The sequence below is a fragment of the Falco naumanni genome, chromosome 2, assembly GCF_017639655.2.
Source record: "Falco naumanni isolate bFalNau1 chromosome 2, bFalNau1.pat, whole genome shotgun sequence".
In the NCBI taxonomy this organism is placed as follows: Eukaryota; Metazoa; Chordata; class Aves; order Falconiformes; family Falconidae; genus Falco; species Falco naumanni.
Genome location: NC_054055.1, coordinates 9,850,455 through 9,871,795, shown reverse-complemented (window position 1 = coordinate 9,871,795; position 21,341 = coordinate 9,850,455). Strand labels below are relative to the sequence as shown.

Below are 21,341 nucleotides of genomic sequence, written 5' to 3'. Positions count from 1 at the left end.
CCAGCACTCCCACCCCCACTGAACTGCATCAATTTGTTTAAGGAGATTTTATGTAAAAGCAGTGCAGCAAAGCATATTTTCAGATGACGAAGCAAGATTTTAAGTTAACTGAATAGCCCAGGTTGAAAGACTATACAGCTTTTACCACTGTGTGGAGGAGCTATAATTATTGAGGACACCAAAAAAGAGATGTACAAGTTTGCAGTACGGCTCAGCAGCAGCTCATTATCTTAAAATAAATGTCATTTAACATCCAGCATCTCAGTTTGTTTTAGCTGAAGAAAATAAACCCCAGGGCCATCTTTTACCAGTACCACTTTCTAGAAGGGCTATTGAAAATCCTCTTTTCCCATGTGTCTACTTAACAAATGATCTCTGGAAATGCTGGCTTTTTTCTTACTGAAATCAATAAGATGAACTTCTGACCCAGTTCATCCTTTCATAATTCAGATGCTGGCGTGGCATGGTGTTACAGTTTCATATGCCAGTCTTACAATAAAGGTGTTAAAATGATCCTTTATTCAGGCTGAAATCAAGAATATTTATTCCACAGTCATACACTTTGCCCAAGGGTTCCTGCATAAATTCGTCCTTAACTTCCACCCTCTTATGTTAGTTCCTCTTAACTTTACCCAACTGCTTGGAGCAGCTAAAGAATGAGATAGACATCCTAAGCTCCTTTGACAGTTGAGGGAGAGTGGAGCATCTCCAGTGCAGCCACATTAGATCTGATCTGGACTCTTGAGTAGCTTCTCTGTTTGCCTTGACTATGTGATGTTCAACGGCAGACTCACGTAGCAATGGCAAAACCTACCAAAAACCTCACCCTTGGCTGCACAACTCCTACATCACAGGATGGTCAGGGCTGGAAGGGACGTCTGGAGGTCACCTCGCCCCACCCCCTGCTCAAGCAGGTTCTCCTGGAGCAGGGTGCGCAGAGTCACATCAGGTGGGTTCTGAATGTCTCCGGAGCAGGAGACTCCCCAGCCTCTCTGGGCAGCCTGTGCCAGGGCTCTGTCACCCTCAGGGTAAAGAAGCTTTCCCTCATATTCAGATGGAACTTGTTGTGTTGCAGTTTGTGCCCGTTGTCGCTGAGCACCACTGAAAAGAGCCTGGCCCCCTCCTCCTGCCACTCGCCCTTAAGATATTTTTAGACATTGATAAGAATGCATAGAAAGGAGAGGCAGGGTTTGGGACAGCATGGAGAGCATCAATGGCCTTTTCATTGGTTGTCCTCCATTGCAGTGGTCTTGATCTGGTGGTGAAGTGCACTCTTGAGGGCTTTTCCTGCAAGCTTAAGATGAGGAGGGGTCAGTCTAGGTCTCAGCCTCAGGCACGGGCTGCACTGGAAGAGAAGACACAGTGCCCTTTGCCTGCGTCAGGAGCCTGACTCCCCACTGCTTTGCACCTTGTGGGCAGAGCAAAGGGGCTTGTGCGCTGATCTTCTTTCCAATTGTTTTCTTCATATATCTGGAGTGATCTTATGTCATATACTGAGTAATAGTCTTACGTTTCAATGCAGCGCTATGCCCAGCTGTGGCCTGAAATTTTTGTATTTGGAAAATAATTGGCTTTAGTTTTACCCGGGGAATATTCAAGTTAAATGGTGTTTTTCATATGTTTTTTATGCACATTTTTAGAAGTTTTCTTTTTATATTTTTCATAGTTCCCCAAGGATGCGTGTATACTGTCAACAGTAATGAATGACATGAACTTTTACCGTAAGGAACTGAAATATCATGGTAATCTAGTTTTCGTGGTAATTTGGCCCCATGGAAGTCTCTCTGAGGAATAAAAATGCCTGAGAAAAACAGAATTCACATAAGCTCTCGCAATTTTCTATGTTCATCTATATGTCTATGGGGAACTAGAGAAATTGCCAGTCTCCAAATATAAATTATACTGCTCAAGAATGAAAGATCAGTACATACTCAAATGCTTGATCCAGCAATAATAAAAATAAAATTCTGCATTTGTTCCATTGATAACAAAACCTCAGTACAGTGCTAAAATACCGTGAGGATCAGCTTGGTAGGAAAGAATAAGGGTGCGGTTCCTTGACAGTTGAAGCCAATCTAAGCTGATCTGTTTTCTTTCGTGGCCACACCACCCCTCCTTGTCATCACATGGCTATTTGTTTTATTTTGTCAGCTTTCTAACAATTAGTACCTGGACCTACCCTGCCAGGGAGTTAGAGGAAGAGCATATGTCCACATAGGGTAAGGTGGGTTGCAGTCCACATCATCACCTGTATGCATGTAAGGAACAAAATGTAAAGGTGAAATGGCAGCAAAGCCTTCTGGACAAGAGTGAATGACATTATCTATGCTCGGACTAATTTTGTAAGTCCTTTAGTCTGTGGAACAGTAATCCATATGATTAATTTGCCAACTTGGATAGAAATTAAGAAACCTGTTTGCCAAAGACTTGCCAAACCAGTCCTTCTCACTGTCTGGTATGAAGTCTATGTGTTTATCTTCATATGAGTGTAGCGTTGTTTTAACTGTATAGGAAGTGGTAAAGAAAAAGCAAAACTACGAATGTCATGTACAGCTGGTCTAGGGAAGAGTGGCTTTGTGTGAGAAAAGGGAACAAACTATACTGGAAGAGGGAGTAGAGTAAAACAGATATCATTTGCAATTACATCCATGCTATATGTGTAAATCTATTAGCAAAAACTCATCTCCTTCGATGAAATAATTATACCAGCTCCCAAATGGAGTGTGTCTTGTGATCATGTAAAGAGAAAATAACAGTTAATAAGTCAAAAAAAAAAAAAAAAAATCAGAAAAATTGCAGAGGAGACTGGAATTTGGAAATAATTAGCACTCAGGGACTATTTTAAATGGCCCATAAAGCGAAGAATAGTGCCACTGCAAACTGGGCAGGCCAGCTGGAACTGGGAGAGTCAAGTATTGCTGCCTATTTAAACTCCTCTGCGATTCTGTAACAACCTGAAGGCCGTTGTGCGTATAACTTAAAGCCACTTGACCGGCACGTGAGGCGGCTCGTCATGCGACTCGTGCCAACAGCCCCTATCAGCAAGGGGACAGGTTTCCCAGTCCCCCTTTGTGCATTCACAGGCGCCACAAAAGCGGTGTGAATGCCGCGAACTTCACCTCCTGGCAGATGCCGACTCTCCTTCCCAGGAGAATGACCCACCGCCTGCCCAACACCATACAAAGAAGGTTCTTTTCCAGCCGTGCCCTGCAAGTCAATACTGGCTGATACGTAATTAAACACAGCGTATCAGCTCACACAGGCTTTCTAATGGGGGACAATAGTACATTTTAAGATTTGTGGCCAGATTCATCAGCACGCTTGACAGCTCTGCGCTGCTCCAATGACACAGATCAACCTCAGCCCTGCAATAACTGATTGATTAAACCAGCCCGTCGCGGTGCTGCTGGAGAAGTGCAAACCAGGCAAAGTGTATCGGCAATTCCACCTTCTTAGCTCTTTATTTTGAGGGATTTATATCTCAGCTTATCTTAATTTCCAAAGTTAAAAAACCTAACCGATTTAATTACTTAATTATTTCCCGTGCTTTTAAACTTGATGTGTACTTCTTTGGCAATAAATCAATTATTTAAAATGTTTTAAAGCTGCGTATTTACTTCTGGGGTAATCCATTTGAGGAGAAAGCACTGCAGGATGCTTTCAAAAAAATCTATCCCCTGTGTCCATGAGCAGGTTTGTGTGATGTGGGCGACAGCTGGGTGTGAGGACCGGGACTGGGTGCAACCTGTGAAAGAGTGAGGAGCAGTAGTTTAACTCAGCATGCCATGCAAGGCAGAAAGAGTCCTTCTTAAATCATGCCCAGCAAAATTTGCTGTATAGAACAGGCAAAAGGCCACCAAAAGCCAAGAACAAAGTTGCTTATGGAAAGCAAATACACGGGAAATAACCTCCGATGCTGCCATAGAGTTAAAGCAAAACAGGACACTGAAAGATTTAGTGGGAAGATGACTCTGCAAAAAGGAAACTAAGCCGTATTTATAAAGCAAGACTCGTGACCTCTCAGAGAAAAAGAACTCAGCCTGTCATTTTCTACCACGGTTAAATCACGCCCTGTGAACGATCAGTCTATTATTTCCAAAACTTTCAGGCTAATTCACTATTGCGAAATGAAATTTCTTCAAACGAGACAAAAAGTGCATTCCTCCTTCAGGATTGCACTCTGCATATGCCAAATCTGAAGTTATAAAACCAAGCTGTTTTGGAGTTATCTGAGCATTAAAAAAAAAGGGCCTTTGAATAATTTTCTGAGAAGAAAACTGCTCATAATTTTCCAGAAAAAAAAATATAAATCCCTTGGGCTAAGGTCAAGTGTGGGGAATTTCAAGCCAAAATGCGAATCTCTGAGCTTTATAGAAGCTATGAGTAGCAGTTCAAACTGAAAGTAATTTTGGGAGACAGAAGCAGTGACTCCAAAGTTCAGGCTGAATTTTGCCTCTGCTGTGGGTCTGATTTTCAAAACAGTCTAATAGTTTTCCCAAAAGGAATAGATTTTCTTGCACTTGGGCATGCTGGGTCTCTGCAGCAGAGCTTTCCCGAAAAGTCTGGCAAAATCAGGCAAGGGAGGAGGGCTGGTTGTTTTGGATGGGTTTGTGTTTTAGTACAGTTTATAAATATAGCTACACTCTGAAAAAACCCTTGTGCACGTTTTTGTCTCACCGGATCCTGACAGTGACTTTGCCTTGCAACTTCTTGTCTGTTCTGCTCATCTGGCTGGAGAGGTATATCAATCCCCGAATTATCTGAGGAAAGGGGCTTTGGGAAAACTGTTAAAAAAAAGAATTAAAGTTATTCTTGAGCCTAGAAAGAGAAACACCTCTGTGAAAAAAATACTGACACGTAGATGAAGCCCTCAGTGCCCCATGGAACATTGTGCGTGATACATCTGTGTATGCCGGATTCCTAACCCACACACATAATCTGAAAAATCTTGTGTTGTCAAACATTTTGATGCTATCTAAATGGAAAGGATTTCTCAAAATGGTGCATGTATTGAGTAGCACTGAAATTTCCTGTTTACAGTGCTGTAAAACCAAATTCTGAGGTCTCTGTGCAGACCAAAATATTGACTTTCAGGGGTCATGGAGCAACTATTGACCTGTGTTGGCATGCAAGGAATTACACACGTGAATCCAGATATGGGATCTATGTGTCACAGCTTAGCTGCACCAAAGTACATTGAAGGAAGTTACCGTCGTGTCTGGATGAAAGCAGAGACTGGCAGCATGTCAGGGGTCTTGCCCCATGGACACCACTGCTGGTACCTCCTGGGTCTCCCTTTGCCAAGCAAGCTGGCTCACAGGGAGAACCAGAGGTAGAAACCTAAACAAAGCATCCTGAGAGCATCAGCATCAAATCCCATGGGATCAGGCCCCGATGGATGCTGCAATGCACTATATACTTTATTCTAAGGTCTGGGACACATCCTTCCCCACTGAGATCAATGTTGATTGATTCAACATCAGTGTCATTCTGTGTGCTACCTTGTGCACTGGTATTATATATGAAGTTTCTATGTATAAAGGACTCACATATATATGTATTTGTATATGTGTGTATATATTCATAAATGCACATGCAGCTCACTGCACTGGTGGTTTTTTTTTCCCTGAGTCAGGTAGAGCCATGTTCACTTGAAGTGTCACGACAAAACAACCTTTTTCTTTTCTGATTGTTACTGCACAGTTGAAATGCTGATTAGAATGGTTCAATAAAGCAGGATAAATGCAAACCTGGGAACAGACATATCTCCTGCTTTAAAAGTGTCAGCCTCACAAACTACAGAAGTAAGTAGGGGAGAGAATTTATATCAAGCATGTGAGTAGCAATAAGGAATCCATTTGAAATAGATTACTAGATGCTTGAAAAGCCATCACTAAATAAAGTGATCTGTCTTGATTAAAAAAAATCAGTTCACTTTATAGATGGAAAAATTAAAGAAAAAATCTTTAATAAATTTCTAAAAATTATGAAGTTAATTACATTCAAGCATAAATGTCAAACAGTAGAAAGGAGACATTGATCTGAAGGAATATAAATCCAAAAGGAACGACAAAAGTGTGATAAAATAAGCAAAACCCAAAAACAAATGGACAGACGGTCAAAGACAACAGTGTTTTATGTAAACTGAGACCAAGAGGAAGTCACTAATGGTGCTAGTCCGTTACTGGATGGAAGTTGTGGAATTCTCACTAAACAAAACAGATGTCAGAAATGTCCAACAGATATTTTTGTGGTACACTGGAAAATATATAGGAGTTGCATGATAGAGCTAACTAATAGTAATTAATACATTCTACCATTTCAGTGTCCCAAAACAGCTCTACAAGTTACATGTTTTAAACACCCTGCATGTTTAGATAACTTGTGTCCTAGATCTTCAAAAGAACTCTCTGGGATATCAATCTCCTCCATCACCGAGTCCCAGGAGACTGGCAGGAAGGCAGGGACTGCTCTCCTCCAGCGTTAGACACCTCTTGGTGAGCTTTCACCTCTGGGCTAGGTTCCCTCTACAGTCACTTGAGAGGCAGAGGCATTTTTAGAGTGAAATTCATCTGACCAAACCCTGACATCTACATTTGGTTAAAATAATCACATCCTACTGCGTTGTCTGCTTTTAAAAAAAATCAACAGGTTGCCCAAGGCATCTTAGATCTGCCCACCAGGCATCAGTCCTGCCTCTCAGTGTGATGCTGTGGGGTAGATCGTGTTCTTGGAGGTCTGAGCAGGGTGACCTTGTGTAGGACTGGAGGGTATTTTACCTGCACGTTCGACACAAGTGTCACTCCTACTGGAAAGCTAAGCTATGTTCTAATACTACAGTTCAGGCAAACGCTGATGCATTGAAAATGTTCAAAGAACAGTTCTGAACCTTCTCAGATATGCTGCAAGATGATGGAAGACTCTGAGAGATGCTGGTAAGCATTTTTATTTTTTTTTTAGGGTAAAAATATGCCCATAACTTAAATGGTATGAACATCCCCCCCTACAAATTTAAAGGGGAAATAGTAATAACAAGATGATAATAAAATAAAGTAGCATTTTATATTAATGTAATTCCTACTACATGAGTTGCCTTCTGCAAGTGCCTCCCTATCCTAGCTGACTCTAGCAGGTCCTGGGGTGCGCAGGCTACTAATTCAGACATATCCATTAAGACTTAATGGACATATACATTAAGTAAAAGGATGGTTTGGGCGGCAAGTGCTTTCCAAAGAGCAGGGTCAGATCTTTCTCCTTAAAAATCCAAAGTATGATTAAAGAATTGGAAAAGACGCCTTACAGTAAGAAACTCAGGAAGTTCAATCTATTTTGCTTACTACAGAAGGGTCAAAGGGTGACTTAATCACAGCCTGACATTACCTACGGGGATAATCTCAGCAATGACTTCTCAACCTGGCCAGCAAAGAGAGAACAAAAGTCAGTGGCTGGAAGCTGAAGATAACTCAGACTAGAAACCAAATGTAATTATTGGCGGCCACAATAAATACTTATTATCAGGGTGGCTGCTTATCCTTTAACAAAAGCAACCTCAAAATCAGATTTATTACAAAAAAATAAGATGCTGTCAGTCAGGCAATAACCTAGGAAGGAACGCGGCTTGTGCATCTCACACTGCCCAGTCATCTAAGAAACTATAAACCCACTATCTGGGAGGGTTCTCACTTCGATCTGTTTGAAGAAACTATAATGTACTTGCTTATCATGGTGACATTCAACCACTGTTAATATATGCATAAGGTTCAAAGCTGGGTAATTACCATTTTTTTCAACTCTGACCTCTCATATGATTTGCCACCGCCTTTCCCAGTGTTCCTGTTTTGAAAACTAATTCCCGTTATCTAAAAGACTTTCCAAAGCAAACACAGCAGTGTAGCACTTTCTAATATTTATTTTGTGTTCTCAAAGAAAAGGCAATCGTGGGAGGGTGGGGAAGTTCTTCTTCTAAAAAAGTACTTGTATCCATGCTACGCTGTAGCTGCAAAATGTCCCCCTGCCCCTTTACGGACTCTGGGGACCAGGTCCATGGGCAGAGGGTTTTGCTGCACAACTTCTGAACATGCAGGAGGTGAATTTTTTCATGGCAATAGGGCAAAGGCCATATGCCGGTAGCAGCAAACTCTGCTTCGGTGCCTAACTGCAGCAGGAGACTGCAAAGGAAAAGGTTTTTTATATACTAAGACAAAGATGTATTGTTTTTAAGGTTGCTATGATCCTCCCTCTGGTCTTCTTCCCTACCTAATTCGTACCAAAAAAAAACCCCTGAAAACTTCTCCCGTGGAGAGTCTCTGCCTCCTGCTTTCAGGTGTTTGCCTGTACCGAGAGCACCCATCACCCATTCTCCGCGCTTGTCGGATGTAGGTGGGAAACTCGAGGGGTCTGGGAGCAGCCTGGCAGACGTGTGCAGCACACCGTGTGCGTTCACGGCGTTATCGCCCGCCCAGATTAGCAGCTGAGCGCCGCTGGTTACAGACGGCAGTGCTTGTGAGTAAACACGGGCCTTGCAAGATACAGTTGAGCTGCTGACTCCATCGGAGACTCCTTGCCTGACCTTGGGACTGTAGCACTGTCTGCCTCTGCGTTTAAAAAGTTAAATGCGTTTAAAAATATTACTTGTCTGCTTCACCAGGATTTGGTGAGGTTAGCGGCAGGATTTATTTGAGCTAGCTGTAAAGTGTTACGGTGATGAGAGCTATGTAAACATCTATGCTCATGAAACCTCAGTTCAAGCATGAGCCATCACGCTAGGGGAAAGCCGACGTAAAGCCCGTCGGTCCCTACAGCATCAGGGGACAGCTCACACACGCGCTGCCCGCATTGCAGAGGTGACAAAAACCCGATGGAGCCATGGAGGGGGAACCTGCAGTGACTGAGCACAGAGCCCTTCGTAGTGGGGGTCTCGCTGTCCTTTACGATCTCATGCCTGGCAAAGAGCCGTAGGGCAGAGCTGCCTTAGCCTGTTCGCCTTCGCCTCAGCGCCCCGATGCCGCCGGGGGCTGTCGGGGAGAAGCGAGGGCCGCGGAGCAGGACGGAGCAGGAGCCGCTGGCGGTGGGCACGCTCGGGGGGCACACGTACATGCCACAAGCCATGCACACACACAGTAAGAGGTCACCAACCCGGGGCTTGACAAACATTTTTGAAGGGCTTTACAAACAGTTCATTAATAGATGACATATTTGTGCTAAAGGCGCAACCAGCCCAACCAGATTTTATTACAGGTGTAAATAATACCAAGAGAACTTGAGCGCTTAATCCCTCCTTCCCGCTGACACGTTAAAGATCTGCTTAATCATCCAGTCCCCCCCCCCCCCAATTCACGAATGTTGCGTCCACATTTATTTTAGGGAGATTTATATGAATGCCAGGGGTACCTAGCTGTGCCCTCCGGATTTCTTGGCCCCAGTGAAAACTCGAACAACGCTTAGAGCCCAGAAGTAGCGTCAGGGGGCTGGGGGGAGGGGGGGGGGGCACCCGAACAGCCCTAACCCAGTAAGGGGGGAGCTGGGCACCCCCAGTTGAGCAGAGACAGGCCAGAAGTGAGGGCAGGGCTTGGGGGGCTCAGCCCAGCCTGTCCTTGGGGAGCTGGACTGGGGGAAGCCCCGGAGCCAGCTGGGGGGGGGGGGGGGGATGGTGGGGACAGTGACCATGGAGGGAAGGGGGTGGTGGCGTGGAGGCACGGACTGGGCTCCCCGGCGTGTCTCTGGGGGACACGGCGGGGGGCTGCAGGTAGGGCGGCCCCAGGGAGGAGAACCAGGGGGTGCAGGGGGGAAGGCGCGTCGCGGGGGGCGGGGGGCGGGCCGGGGCTGCCCGGGGAGCGGGGGGACCCCCGGCGGGGCGGGCTCCCCGGGGCGGGGGCGGCGAGGCGGGGAGGGCGCGGGGAGGTGCCGGCCCTCCCCTGGGCAGTTTCTCGGCGAAGCTGTTTAATAGCGGAGCCGCCCCCGGCCCCTCCCCGTTGGAGCCGGCCCGTGCGGCACGGCGCGGCCGGGGCCGGGGCCGGGGCCGAGGCCGGGGCCGGGGCCGGGGCCGGGGCAGGTGGGCCGCTGCTCGGGCCATGGCGGGGGGCGGCGGGGGGGCGGCCGGCCGTGCCCGGCTGCTGGCCGTGCTGCTGGCGGGGCTGCTCGGCGGGGCGCGGGGCTTCGGCGACGAGGAGGAGCGGCGTTGCGACGCCATCCGCATCGCCATGTGCCAGAACCTGGGCTACAATGTCACCAAGATGCCCAACCTGGTGGGACACGAGCTGCAGGCGGACGCGGAGCTGCAGCTCACCACCTTCACCCCCCTCATCCAGTACGGCTGCTCCAGCCAGCTCCAGGTGGGTCGGGGCCCCCGTCGTGCGGGGACGGGCGGGGGGCTGCCGCCCCCCATCCCCATCCCCTCGTCCCCATCCCCTGGGCTCAGCCCCGCGACGCGGCTCCCCGCGGGGGGCGATGCGGGGGGCTGCGGGGCAGGCGGTGGCTCGGCTGCCCGCTCCGGTTGCCCGGTCCTGGCCGGTCGCTGCCCGCCGGTTCTGCTGCGCCCCTGGGGAGGGAGAGAGCGGCGGGGCCGCTGCCGGCAGCTGCCGCCTGCCCCGGGCCGCCCGCGGCTCGCACCGCGGGGGCTTCTCTCCCCGGCAGGGTCCCTGCGCTCCCCACCACCTCCCCACGAAGCCGTGGGCTCCGTCAGGCACCAACCCCAGCTCCTTTCCTGGGGTGGAGGTCCCGAGCCGGCGCCCCAGCCCTCCTGCCTCACCGCCTCACCGCCTCGCAGAGTTGCGATTACTCGAACCCCAAGAAAACGAGTTTTTTATGAACGTTGTAACTAGGTGCGTGACCTTACGGTAAAAGCAAAAGGCATTCCTCTAGGAGGATGGCACACCAAAGCGATTCGATATGTGCCTTTTCTTCCATGTGTTTGCGAGCTGTAATATCCAGGCAGTGCCTAGAACAAATATATCTATTTGTTGAAACCGCTTTCATTTGTTGGTTGGTTGTTTTTTTGTTTTTTTTTTCTTTCCTAAATTGCACCCTTGAGGTTTAGAGCTGCCTAAATCCCACTCGCATTATTGAAACTGATGGGATAAATTTACATGGAGCTGATCAAGGGAGTAAAATGTTCAGGCTTTGGCTTCGGACCACATTTGAACTGAAAGAAGACAACATTGTTAGTGATTCCCCCCCCCCCCCCCCTTTGTTTTTATTGTTCTTGGTTTATTTGTTTTCTGCTGCTTCCTGTTTTTTAAGGCAAAAGACCAACTATTACTGCTAAAAAGGCAAAAGAAGAAAACTTGTTATATATCGACCTGTTTAATTTTCCCCTAACTCACTTGTGATTTCTGTTCCTCTCTTCCAGTTCTTCCTTTGTTCCGTCTATGTCCCGATGTGCACAGAGAAGATTAACATCCCCATCGGTCCCTGCGGTGGCATGTGCCTCTCTGTCAAAAGACGATGCGAACCCGTTTTAAAAGAATTCGGCTTTGCCTGGCCAGACAGTCTAAACTGCAGCAAGTTCCCACCCCAGAATGATCACAACCACATGTGCATGGAGGGCCCAGGAGACGAAGAGGTTCCCCTTCATAGCAAGACCTCCTTGCAGCCGGGAGAAGAGTGCCACAGCATGGGATCTAACTCGGATCAGTACATCTGGGTGAAGAGGAGCTTGACCTGTGTCCTGAAATGCGGCTACGACGCTGGTCTCTACAGCAGGTCAACTAAGGAATTCACGGATATCTGGATGGCCGTGTGGGCCAGTCTGTGCTTCATCTCAACTGCCTTCACAGTCCTGACCTTCCTGATTGATTCATCCAGATTTTCCTACCCGGAGCGCCCAATCATATTTTTGAGCATGTGCTACAATATTTATAGCATTGCTTATATTGTGAGGCTAACTGTGGGCCGGGAAAGGATATCCTGTGATTTTGAAGAGGCAGCAGAACCTGTTCTTATCCAAGAAGGTCTTAAGAACACAGGATGTGCTATAATTTTCTTGCTGATGTATTTTTTCGGGATGGCTAGCTCCATCTGGTGGGTTATTCTGACACTGACGTGGTTTCTGGCCGCAGGACTCAAGTGGGGCCACGAAGCGATAGAGATGCACAGCTCTTATTTCCATATTGCAGCCTGGGCTATCCCCGCGGTGAAGACCATCGTCATTTTGATTATGAGACTAGTAGATGCAGATGAGCTCACCGGTCTGTGCTACGTCGGGAACCAGAACCTAGATGCGCTGACGGGCTTTGTCGTCGCTCCGCTTTTTACCTACTTGGTCATCGGGACTTTATTCATTGCAGCGGGACTCGTGGCCTTATTTAAAATCAGGTCTAATCTCCAGAAAGATGGAACTAAAACTGACAAACTGGAAAGGCTGATGGTCAAAATCGGTGTCTTTTCAGTGCTGTACACCGTCCCAGCAACGTGTGTCATTGCCTGTTATTTCTACGAAATCTCCAACTGGGCCGTTTTCCGCTATTCGGCAGATGATTCCAATATGGCAGTGGAGATGCTTAAAATCTTCATGTCCCTCCTAGTGGGTATTACATCAGGTATGTGGATCTGGTCAGCCAAAACTCTGCACACGTGGCAGAGGTGCTCAAACAGACTGGTGAACTCAGGGAAAGTGAAACGGGAGAAGAGAGCAGATGGTTGGGTGAAACCTGGGAAAGGGAACGAGACCGTGGTATGAGAAAAGGACGACACCCCAATGATCTGACTGCTGTCCCATGAAGGACTGATCGTGTGTAAGCGTTGCCGTGTAAATGTTGGGAGTAGAATAGGGAGATGGTTACACAACCTGTCTCCAGGGGACGGGGGAAAAAAAAAAAAGCCTTAAAGAATAAACAGCAAAAAGATCATGCTGCAGATACAATAGCCATAAACCGTGCTGCCCAAAATAAGAAAGCCCTGGGAGGCTTTAAAAGCTGTGAAATATCCAAACATGTTAGCTTCCTTTTTTTTTGTTGTTTTTTTTTTAAAAGCAGGATGCAATATACTGAGGTCTTTAGAAACTGAGGAACTGTAGCCCACAGCTGTGGGATGTTGTTTCTTTTCATCATCTTATAGCTGATGGAGGAAAGGTGGTCCAGGGCCAAATTCTGGGCTGACTTAGGGTCCAGTTATCAGAAGACGGAGCACCCAGGATGTCAGTGAGATATCTTCTTTCCGAGTTCAGCATCGTGAAGGAAGAGCTTGCCGAGGGCTGTGTCTTTATGCCCTGGGGATTTCTGTTTCTCCCACATGCTGCACAAGTCAGCCAAGGATCAGGTCCTCCAACAAATACCAAGTGGACTGAGAGTTACCCATGATGAGCAGGATTTAGTGAGGTATTAGTAAGGATGATTCTTTAAGTCATCTGATGGTCTAATAATAATTTCAAAACATTCTTTTTACCATCTGTAACCTGGTCTGAATTGAGAGTTGACTCTGCCTTGCAGGCATTTGGGCCTGCCTGGGTCCCTTCCCACCTGAACTATTCTGTGGTTCTGTCAGTATTTCTGATTTTTTAAAAGCTTTACCCAAGGCCGTTGTTGGAAGTAGAGGAATTGGTGGGAGCTGGGAGACTGTGTATGGTCTTCTGCATCGATTGTCGTTATCTGTCTGCCTCCATTCCTGTCCCTTCAGGTGCTCCTACTATTTCCAGCAGACTACTTTACCCTGCTGCATTTAATAGCTTTAAATAAAGTCTTACATTTTAGTGTTCCTTCCTCCAGGAAAGAGAAAAATGAGTTGAGGGTCTCTTCAAACAATGCCAGTTTTCTCTAAGTAAACTTATCTAGCTCTCCCTGGAGACCCATTGCGTGAAGCAATTAAGTCTTAATATATTTCATTCAGTGCGATGGTATCTCTGCAGACGCCAGTCTGGGGAGAAGCGAAATGTTAAGTTCCTTGGCAACCTCATGTTCACACAGATCAGTTGTATAATTATGTGTGTCAGTTACAATTAAGAGAACATTCTCAGCCCATGACATCGCAGTACAGCTGACTGCCTCACAACGATGCTCCAGTTGCTCACTGACAGCTATGGAGTTTTTTTAAACGTATATTCACATGTAGAATGTGAGCAGGCATTCAGTTCTCAGGAATGACGAGAGACACTTTCCAATTTTTTTAAAGGGATCCCAAGAGAAGAGATCCAGCTTGTTGGTGAATAATGTTGTTTCACAGCAACTGTTGAGTTATCTTATTCTTTTGATTTGAGGAGGTGTTGGCTTGTGCTAGTGGGGAGCTTGGGCCTTGTGTCGGGGGCTTGTTTGGCTAATAAGAAAGGTGACACAAACAGCAGTATCCCAGAAGCACTTAAGAGAACACTGTTCTGATGCTCTACCCCTTTGAAGGAACTTTGGTTTTATCTGTGTGCCCTAAACTTTTGCTTCCTTTATTTGCGTGGAACCTGGTCAGCTGTGGAGCATCCCCCCGGTGCCCCGACTCGCACGACCTTTGAGGGCAGCTGAGAACAGGCACTGCTTTTTTGCAGTCCCTGCTTTTCAAGCAGGTGCCCCATGTGCTTCCCAAACCACAATTCATTCCAACTCTGGCTAATCTGAGCACTAATCTGTCCCAGAAGCGTGTATTGTTTCAATGTCAATGTTGAAACATGTGATAGAGCACATTAAAAAAAACACAAACAAAACAAAATACCGAAAAACAGCAAACCCCAAACAAACCCTAATTGCAGTCTTTGCGGTTGGGCTGCCTCTCCAGCAGAACAAGTGACAACTTGACACATTCTGCTCAAGACACACAAGCATTGTCTTGGCCAATGCTGCATACCAGCCAAACCTTTTCATCCCCTCCATAAAGTCTCTCACTATTAGTGTTGTGTTTGGATCTGGTTATTCCTCTGTGGACAAGGAGTTCTGCAAGTGGGATATGTTCAGATGGCTGAGCTGCTCCATGGTGCGATCTTTCTCCTGGCGTGGCGAGGGATGTAAAGGCAGCAGCTACACGCTGACTTTCAAGGGGTGAGGATGCAGTATGAGCCTTTTCTTGTAAGCTAGTATTGGGCTGTGCCAAGCTGTCACGTTCACTGGAGTGTCCTTCACTCTGAAATGGTTTGGATACTCCCCTGGCCCATATGACCTGTGTTTGACCAGACTGATTCAAGAAACAGCATTTTTAATCATGTTACATATACAGAAGTGAATATTAAGTAGACCTTGTTATCAGTTCCCTGTATCTCCGCCTGTGACCTCGTGGACTGTGGCAGAGGGATGTCCCCGCTGATTTGAGACACTGGAAGTGAGGTGGATGAGGGTTGCACTGTGGGGCCCTGTGAGGGACCTGGAGGGATATTCCATTAAAGACTGATGGACTCAAAATACTATGAGGAGGATGTGGGCTGGGGAGAGACAATAGCTGCCGTTCCTGAAGGAACATCTTTCCCGAGCAGCTGGGGGGACACTGCTAACCCAAAGCAAAAGTAGCTGTTGCAGCGATGAAACTGCTCCATAAATGTCTTCATCCATGTACATTTACCTTGCTCTGCTTCGGGGTTGTATGAGTGAGAAGTCATAGCAGATAACCTAAACCCCAGCAGTTGCGAAGAGTGGGTATCTGCAGCTTGTATGTTCTGTCGTTTTAACTTTTTTATGAATTTAAAGCCAAAAAATGTGTGACTAATCCTGTCTCGGAAGTGCAGTTGCTGTGGTTATACAACTAGAAGCTTTACAGCAGTTACCTTCCTTGCACGGTCCCTGTTACCATCTGCCTCCCCCAGTGTGTGCTCTTCTCACTGCAGATTTCAGAAGCATCTGCCGGGGGGGGTACAAGCTTAGCTCTTATGTTAAACAGACAAGTTAGCTCCTTTTTCTGAATTTTAAGGAAATAGACACTGATTATTTTGAGGTGTACAGAAAATATATCTACTTCAATGTATGTACTGTAAATTTCTAATTTATCACTGTAAAAAAAAAAAAACCCCAACCAACTTTGCTATTTAATTTTTGTATCAAAATAAAATTTTAACCTCTGTGGATAAGTATTCCCGGCAGCCCTCACGTTTTTGGGGACTTTGTTTCTTAAATTGGCTTCATCTTTGTTGGAAGTGCTTTTTTTCCCTGAAGGAAGAAGGACTGAAATGCTCACACTGTGGCGAAGGGATGCTCCGAACGGGTTAATCCAGCAGGGTATGGATCTAAATATCAGTTGGGAGAAATGACAGAACAAAACATCACTGGGCAACAGTCGAAGGACGTGCATGCTTCAGGGCTTACATGCAGGGTGGACAGAAATCCTTTCAAAGACGGCGCACGGGTCCCGGGTGCTGGCTGGGGATGCAGCTGGAGCTTTGGGCTTGTCCAAACACGTCCCCAAAAGAGAACAGGAGCGCAAGATAGAAGCGCAGCCATCCCCTGCTGTAGCACTGCTGTGATGTGGCTCCGGGGGCGAGCAGAGCCTCCTGTAAGGCTCCTTTTTTATTTCACATGTTCCGGGAATACGTGCATCCAACCATGCACTGAGCGTTCAGATCCGGGGTGTATGGTGGAGGAGGGCAGCATCACCACCCGCCTGTTGAGTAGATGAGAACCACTAGCAGCATTGGGAAGGGGAAAATTCTGCTTGTAGTAACATGCTTGAAATGAGTTCAGTCCTAGGGGTAATTTCAGCCCTTTGGAGAACAGATCCAATTGATTGTGTACATTTTCTTGCCGTGCTTTTTTTTTTATTATTATTTATTTTTTAAATTAAGTTTCTTAATACTCTGCTGATTTTTAATTCCTTTTTGTCATTTCAGTTCGCAGTTGGGATGTGTGGTGGCAGCGAGGAGTTCATTTTTTGTGTGTACATGCCTCACTAGTTTCTCTGACACTGGTAGTACAGTTTGTGATAGTAGTCATCATCTGAAGCCGCTTAATCATCTCCATCATGAAGCGTTCTGTGTGCGGGATTACTTAATTAGCATAATGTTATTCTAATAAGAAACTAAATCAGACTAGAGTGGATAATAGTGAGGGTGTGCTATAAGGAAGGCAGTAGGAATTATCACCTATGTATCCGTAGCTAATCAAGTTTTGAAGAGCAGCATCTAAAACTGGCAATTACAGTGATTTGCTCATGCCTTTGGCAGCTCTTCGCTGTAATGTTCTCAGGTTGGTGATTAATGAGATATCTGAAACTTATAATTAGGAGTCTTTAATATAGCTACGGTTAAATGTAACAAACATAAAAGAGCTGCTGGGGGGGGGGGGGGAGCAGGATCTCCCTGTTGTCACTGGGGCTGTTTGCGCTACCAGAGAACCTCAGGCATAGCAATGGAGATGGTGTTGGCTACTCTGGGTCTCTCTGATGGCCACTTGCCCTTACACACCCTCCACATCAGGCATCTCAGAGCATCAGCTGTGAAGTGGCAGTGGATTGCTGGAGTGGCTTTGGATGGGGGATAACCTCCCCGAGCCACTGGGATGACGAATCAGCCCAGGTTTCCCTATGGAGGAATGTATACATTTTGTATACAAAACACACGAAAAAGAATAGCTTTTATGAGGACTTTTTTGTGGTTGTTTTGCTGTTTAGGCTTAGGGGGTTTTGCTTGCTTGCTTGGTTTTGTCTTGTGGGGTTTTTTTTAAACTGTCTTTAAAGAGAGCAAATGTTAAGGAGTCTGTAGCAAAGGAGACCAGAGTTCTGCTGCCAGAAATCGGGAGCATCCTAAGCTCCAGTCATGCAAAAATGTGGTATCATGATATCCTGGCTTTGGTGGTGGACTTTCCACCACACCCTGTCCGTCCTCAGCCGCTCATTCCCATAACTGCACCGCATTTCAGCTCCTCCTTCATTTTGCCAGTACAACTATTTGCAGCACTGTGCTGCAGAGCAGAGCAGCAAAAAGATCCAAGTTAAAAATAACCATCAGAGTTTTTGCTTTGTTTTATGCTGGAGGTTTATTTTTAACTTGGATCATGTCAGTGATATGGTTTATGCAGCAGCCTCACCAAGAGCTGTACTGGCACAGCGAAGCTGCATGAACTGCCAGGGGAGCAGGGGTCTGGCTTACATTGCCCTGGCTCCCACAAGAACCATCCTGCGGAGCTGCTCCCCAAGCCCTCTTAACACCAACATCCCCATGAGGCCAGAGCTGCATCTACCTGCAGGGATGCAGGAACAGGCAAGAGACAAGCAGCAACTACCTGACCACTTCCAGCTTCCCCAGCCTTAGCTAAAATGGCAAAGCCGTCAGTAGGGCTGTTGGTAACTCCGTAAGTGTGATGCCTCAACTGGGATGATAAGTCCAGCTTTGAGCAGCTCACCTGAAGGTGAAAGCCCTACTGCACAGCCCCATAGCAGCTGTGTTGCTGATGCTCCATAGTGCCCTTTTGGACACGCTTGGGCTAATTGGCTCATAATATATGCCAGGAGTTTGCAGCCTCAGCCTGGGATGGCTCATCCAGACTGCCAAATATTAGCACAATTTGAGTACAAATTAGAGCGTCGCTTCATGCTTGCAAAGCCAATGCTGGTACAACAGTGATGAGGCAGAGCACGGTCCAGGCTGGAGCTGTGTGGTGCCATCCTCCTGCTGCACCTCGCCAAGAAGAATGGACAAGAGGATGGGTGCAGGTCAGGCAGCTCCCAGCTGATGCTGAGCTGGTACGGTAGATCTCGTATCACTAGGATTTCCTGCAGCTGCAAAACAATTTCTGGCTAGAGGTCCTGCGCATCCTGGCAGACTCCAGCTGTTGTAACAGCTTTGTGTTGTTAACAACCAGATGTTTTGTTTTATGCTGTGGGAACAGCTTACCAACAGTCACCCTGGGGCTGTAAGAGCACAAAGGTGGCTTAGAGGGTAGCAGCAGCAAACAAGGACTCACATGCTAAGGTATTGCTGAGAAGCTGTTCTGTTTTCCTAGTTTTTGGGGGTGCAGGGTCCTCCCGTGTGCCAGATGTTGGGTACAACACCAGAGGAAACAGGTTACACTCCAAACACAAACATTATCGCACTGCAAAGTTTACTGTTATTTCTAACTTTTAATTTTGTTGCTGTGATTCCTTGCCAGAAACAAAAGTGCTGATTAATTAGATCCACTTCAGAGGGCCCAGGGAAGGCAGACAACTTTAATTTTGTCCATTTTTAAATCATCGGTTTAAAACATTAAAAAAAAATTAAATTACCCAAGGCTTGTCGATACACTGGTGAGATAAATATCTGAATTTTATATTTCCATCAGCATTTAGCTAGTTTCCTGCCTGGTTCTCTCATTTCCTGAGCTTACCCTGAGGAAGGGAAAAACATCCTTCCTGCAAAATAGATGCAAATCATTTGACGATCTGCTTCTACAATATTAAGGTTCAAAACATTATTATGCGGGGAAACAGCCTAACATAAAACGTTTCAATGGACAAAGGGAAGTATTTTCTTCCGAAGCAGCTCTCACTCAAGGGCTCGGGCAGCAGGGCAGGCGCTGAGCCTTCCCGGGGGCGCTCCCGGCCGTGCGTGCCTCTCGCTGTGCAGCGGGGAGTGGCTGCCATCTAGCGGCGGCCGCTCGCCAGCCCCAGCCCCTCGCCGCCGCCGCCGGCCCCGCTCCGCACGCCCGGCCGGCCCCTTCCCGGCGGGGTGCAAGGGGCGCGTTTGCTTTCCGGGGTGCAAGGGGCGCATTTGCTTTCCGGGGTGCAAGGGGCGCGTTTGCTTTCCGTGGCGCTGCGGGGCTGGGGTGCAAAGCGGGGAGCTGCCGCCGGCTCCCCAGCGCTGCCCCAGCCCACGCCACCTCGCTCCGGGGAGGGCTGGGGGCTCTTCGGTGGGACCGGCGCTGCCTCATAGCCTCATGGAACGGTTTGGGTTTGGGGTGGAAGGGACCTTTAGAGGTCATCTAGGCCACCCGCCCTGCAATGAGCAGAGACATCGACGAGACCAGGCTGCTCAGAGCCCCATCCAGCCTGACCTTGGATGTTCCCAGGGATGGGGCATCTGCCACCTCTCCGGGCAGCCTGTGCCAGTGTTTCCCTACCCTGGCTTTCTTCCTGGCTCCTGATGTTGAACCCATTACATGAGTGTTCAGAGGCAATGGTCCGCAGCAACAGGAGGATTGTCCATCTGCCCCTTCCCTCCAGACTCCAAACCAGTATATGGAAAGGTGAGGCGTGAACTGCCAGGCAAAGCAGGGCACATTACTTCAGCCGCTGGTGGTGAAGGCTTTGCTCAGCAGCATGTTTACCAGTGCTGGGCCATGCACAGTGGTTTGTACCAAGTGCCTCAGCTGAGGAAATCACAAGCTCACCCTCTGCTTGATATAAATCGCTCCTTCTTGCTCAGCCCTGGGCTCAGGGCTGGTGTGGCTACAGCAGGTTGCTAGCATTGCTCACAAAGAGAAGAAAGAAAAAAAAAAAGACCTGATAGCATGGCAAAAGGGCCACAGAGGCATCTGTCCCCTGCTGTGGCAAGGGAAGCTGCTGGTAGCCAAAGCCAGCAGCACACATACTCCAAAAAGGTCATTTGAAAGACTTAACACAATCTCTTCCTTGACCTCACACTAGTTACATTTAAAAGAAAAAAGACTAGGAAAGCACAGCAGAAAGGAAAGCCTCCAGCCCGAGATAATAGCTTTTCTTCTTTCTGCTGCTATTTGACAGCAGTGGGAAAAAGCTGGCAAGCCTCAGGCAGAAAACAAAATCATTTGCAGAGTCATGCACAAGAGAACCACAATAAAACCCTAGCATCTTTTTGAAAGGTAGGGGGTGCAGGAGAGGCCTGGAAATGGGGAAGAGAAGTTCTCAGAGGAGGAGGGAATATCATATAATGCTGCAAAAGTCAGCTACAGAGGCCCCAATGCCTGAAAGTTATGACAAACAACAATACCATTCCACTCACAAAACAATCATGTTTCTACAGCTGTGGCCTGAGCGGAGCCAAAAGAAGTGAGAAGCCATCCCTGCTTCCCTGGAGAACGGTTTTATAACCGAAGTAGGGAAAGGGGCAGGTCTCATCCTGAAACACCAGTAATTCATCTTGTCAGCATCAGCAAAACCAGCCCTCAGTTTGCCTTGGGATCATCCGGGTTTCCCTTCTGCAAGCTTGTGAGGTCCCTCCTTCTCCAAAATGCCCAAGAACAGTGTCTGCATCTGCTGGAGCTCTGCCAGCTTCAGGATGCACCAGGACACTGCACAGGGCTGCATCCATTCCTGCCCCTTTCCTCGGGATATCAGGCGCTTTTTCTTTTTTTGGCTGTGAAGAGTGAAGTCTGAGAGACATGGCCACCAGCCCAGTCGTCCTCGCTTGTGTGGCCTTTCCAGTAGCTGTGCTCTGCAGCCCCACGACTCCCTCCTGCAGCCTGGGCTCCCATCAGGAGTCAGGATTTTGCAGTTCTCTTCCCAAATCTGCTACAGAGCTGTTGTCTTGTGTCACAGAGGGGATGGCCTGGTTG

General features: G+C 47.4%; 1 protein-coding gene and 1 long non-coding RNA gene across 2 annotated transcripts; one reads left to right on the top strand and one right to left on the bottom strand.

The window, feature by feature from the left end:
* Positions 1–1,900: 1,900 nt before the first annotated feature.
* On the bottom strand, positions 1,901–11,410 carry LOC121083398. Its single transcript, XR_005826343.1, has 3 exons — positions 11,322–11,410; positions 4,678–4,784; positions 1,901–2,248 (listed from the first exon to the last, which is right to left on the bottom strand). It is a non-coding gene; the product is annotated as an uncharacterized LOC121083398 (long non-coding RNA).
* Positions 10,084–15,979, top strand: FZD4 (frizzled class receptor 4). The gene is made up of 2 exons (XM_040583769.1): positions 10,084–10,331; positions 11,348–15,979. Exons 1-2 carry the CDS (start codon positions 10,200–10,202, stop codon positions 12,674–12,676), a joined length of 1,461 nt encoding a protein of 486 aa, XP_040439703.1. The 5' UTR covers positions 10,084–10,199; the 3' UTR covers positions 12,677–15,979.
* The last annotated feature ends 5,362 nt before the right edge of the window (positions 15,980–21,341 follow it).

Coding starts and splice junctions, on each gene's coding strand:
- FZD4 (XM_040583769.1), top strand. CDS start 10,200: ATGTGCCAGAACCTGGGCTACAATGTCACCAAGATGCCCAACCTGGTG. Junction 10,332..11,347: donor GCTGCTCCAGCCAGCTCCAG/GTGGGTCGGGGC, acceptor CCTCTCTTCCAG/TTCTTCCTTTGTTCCGTCTA.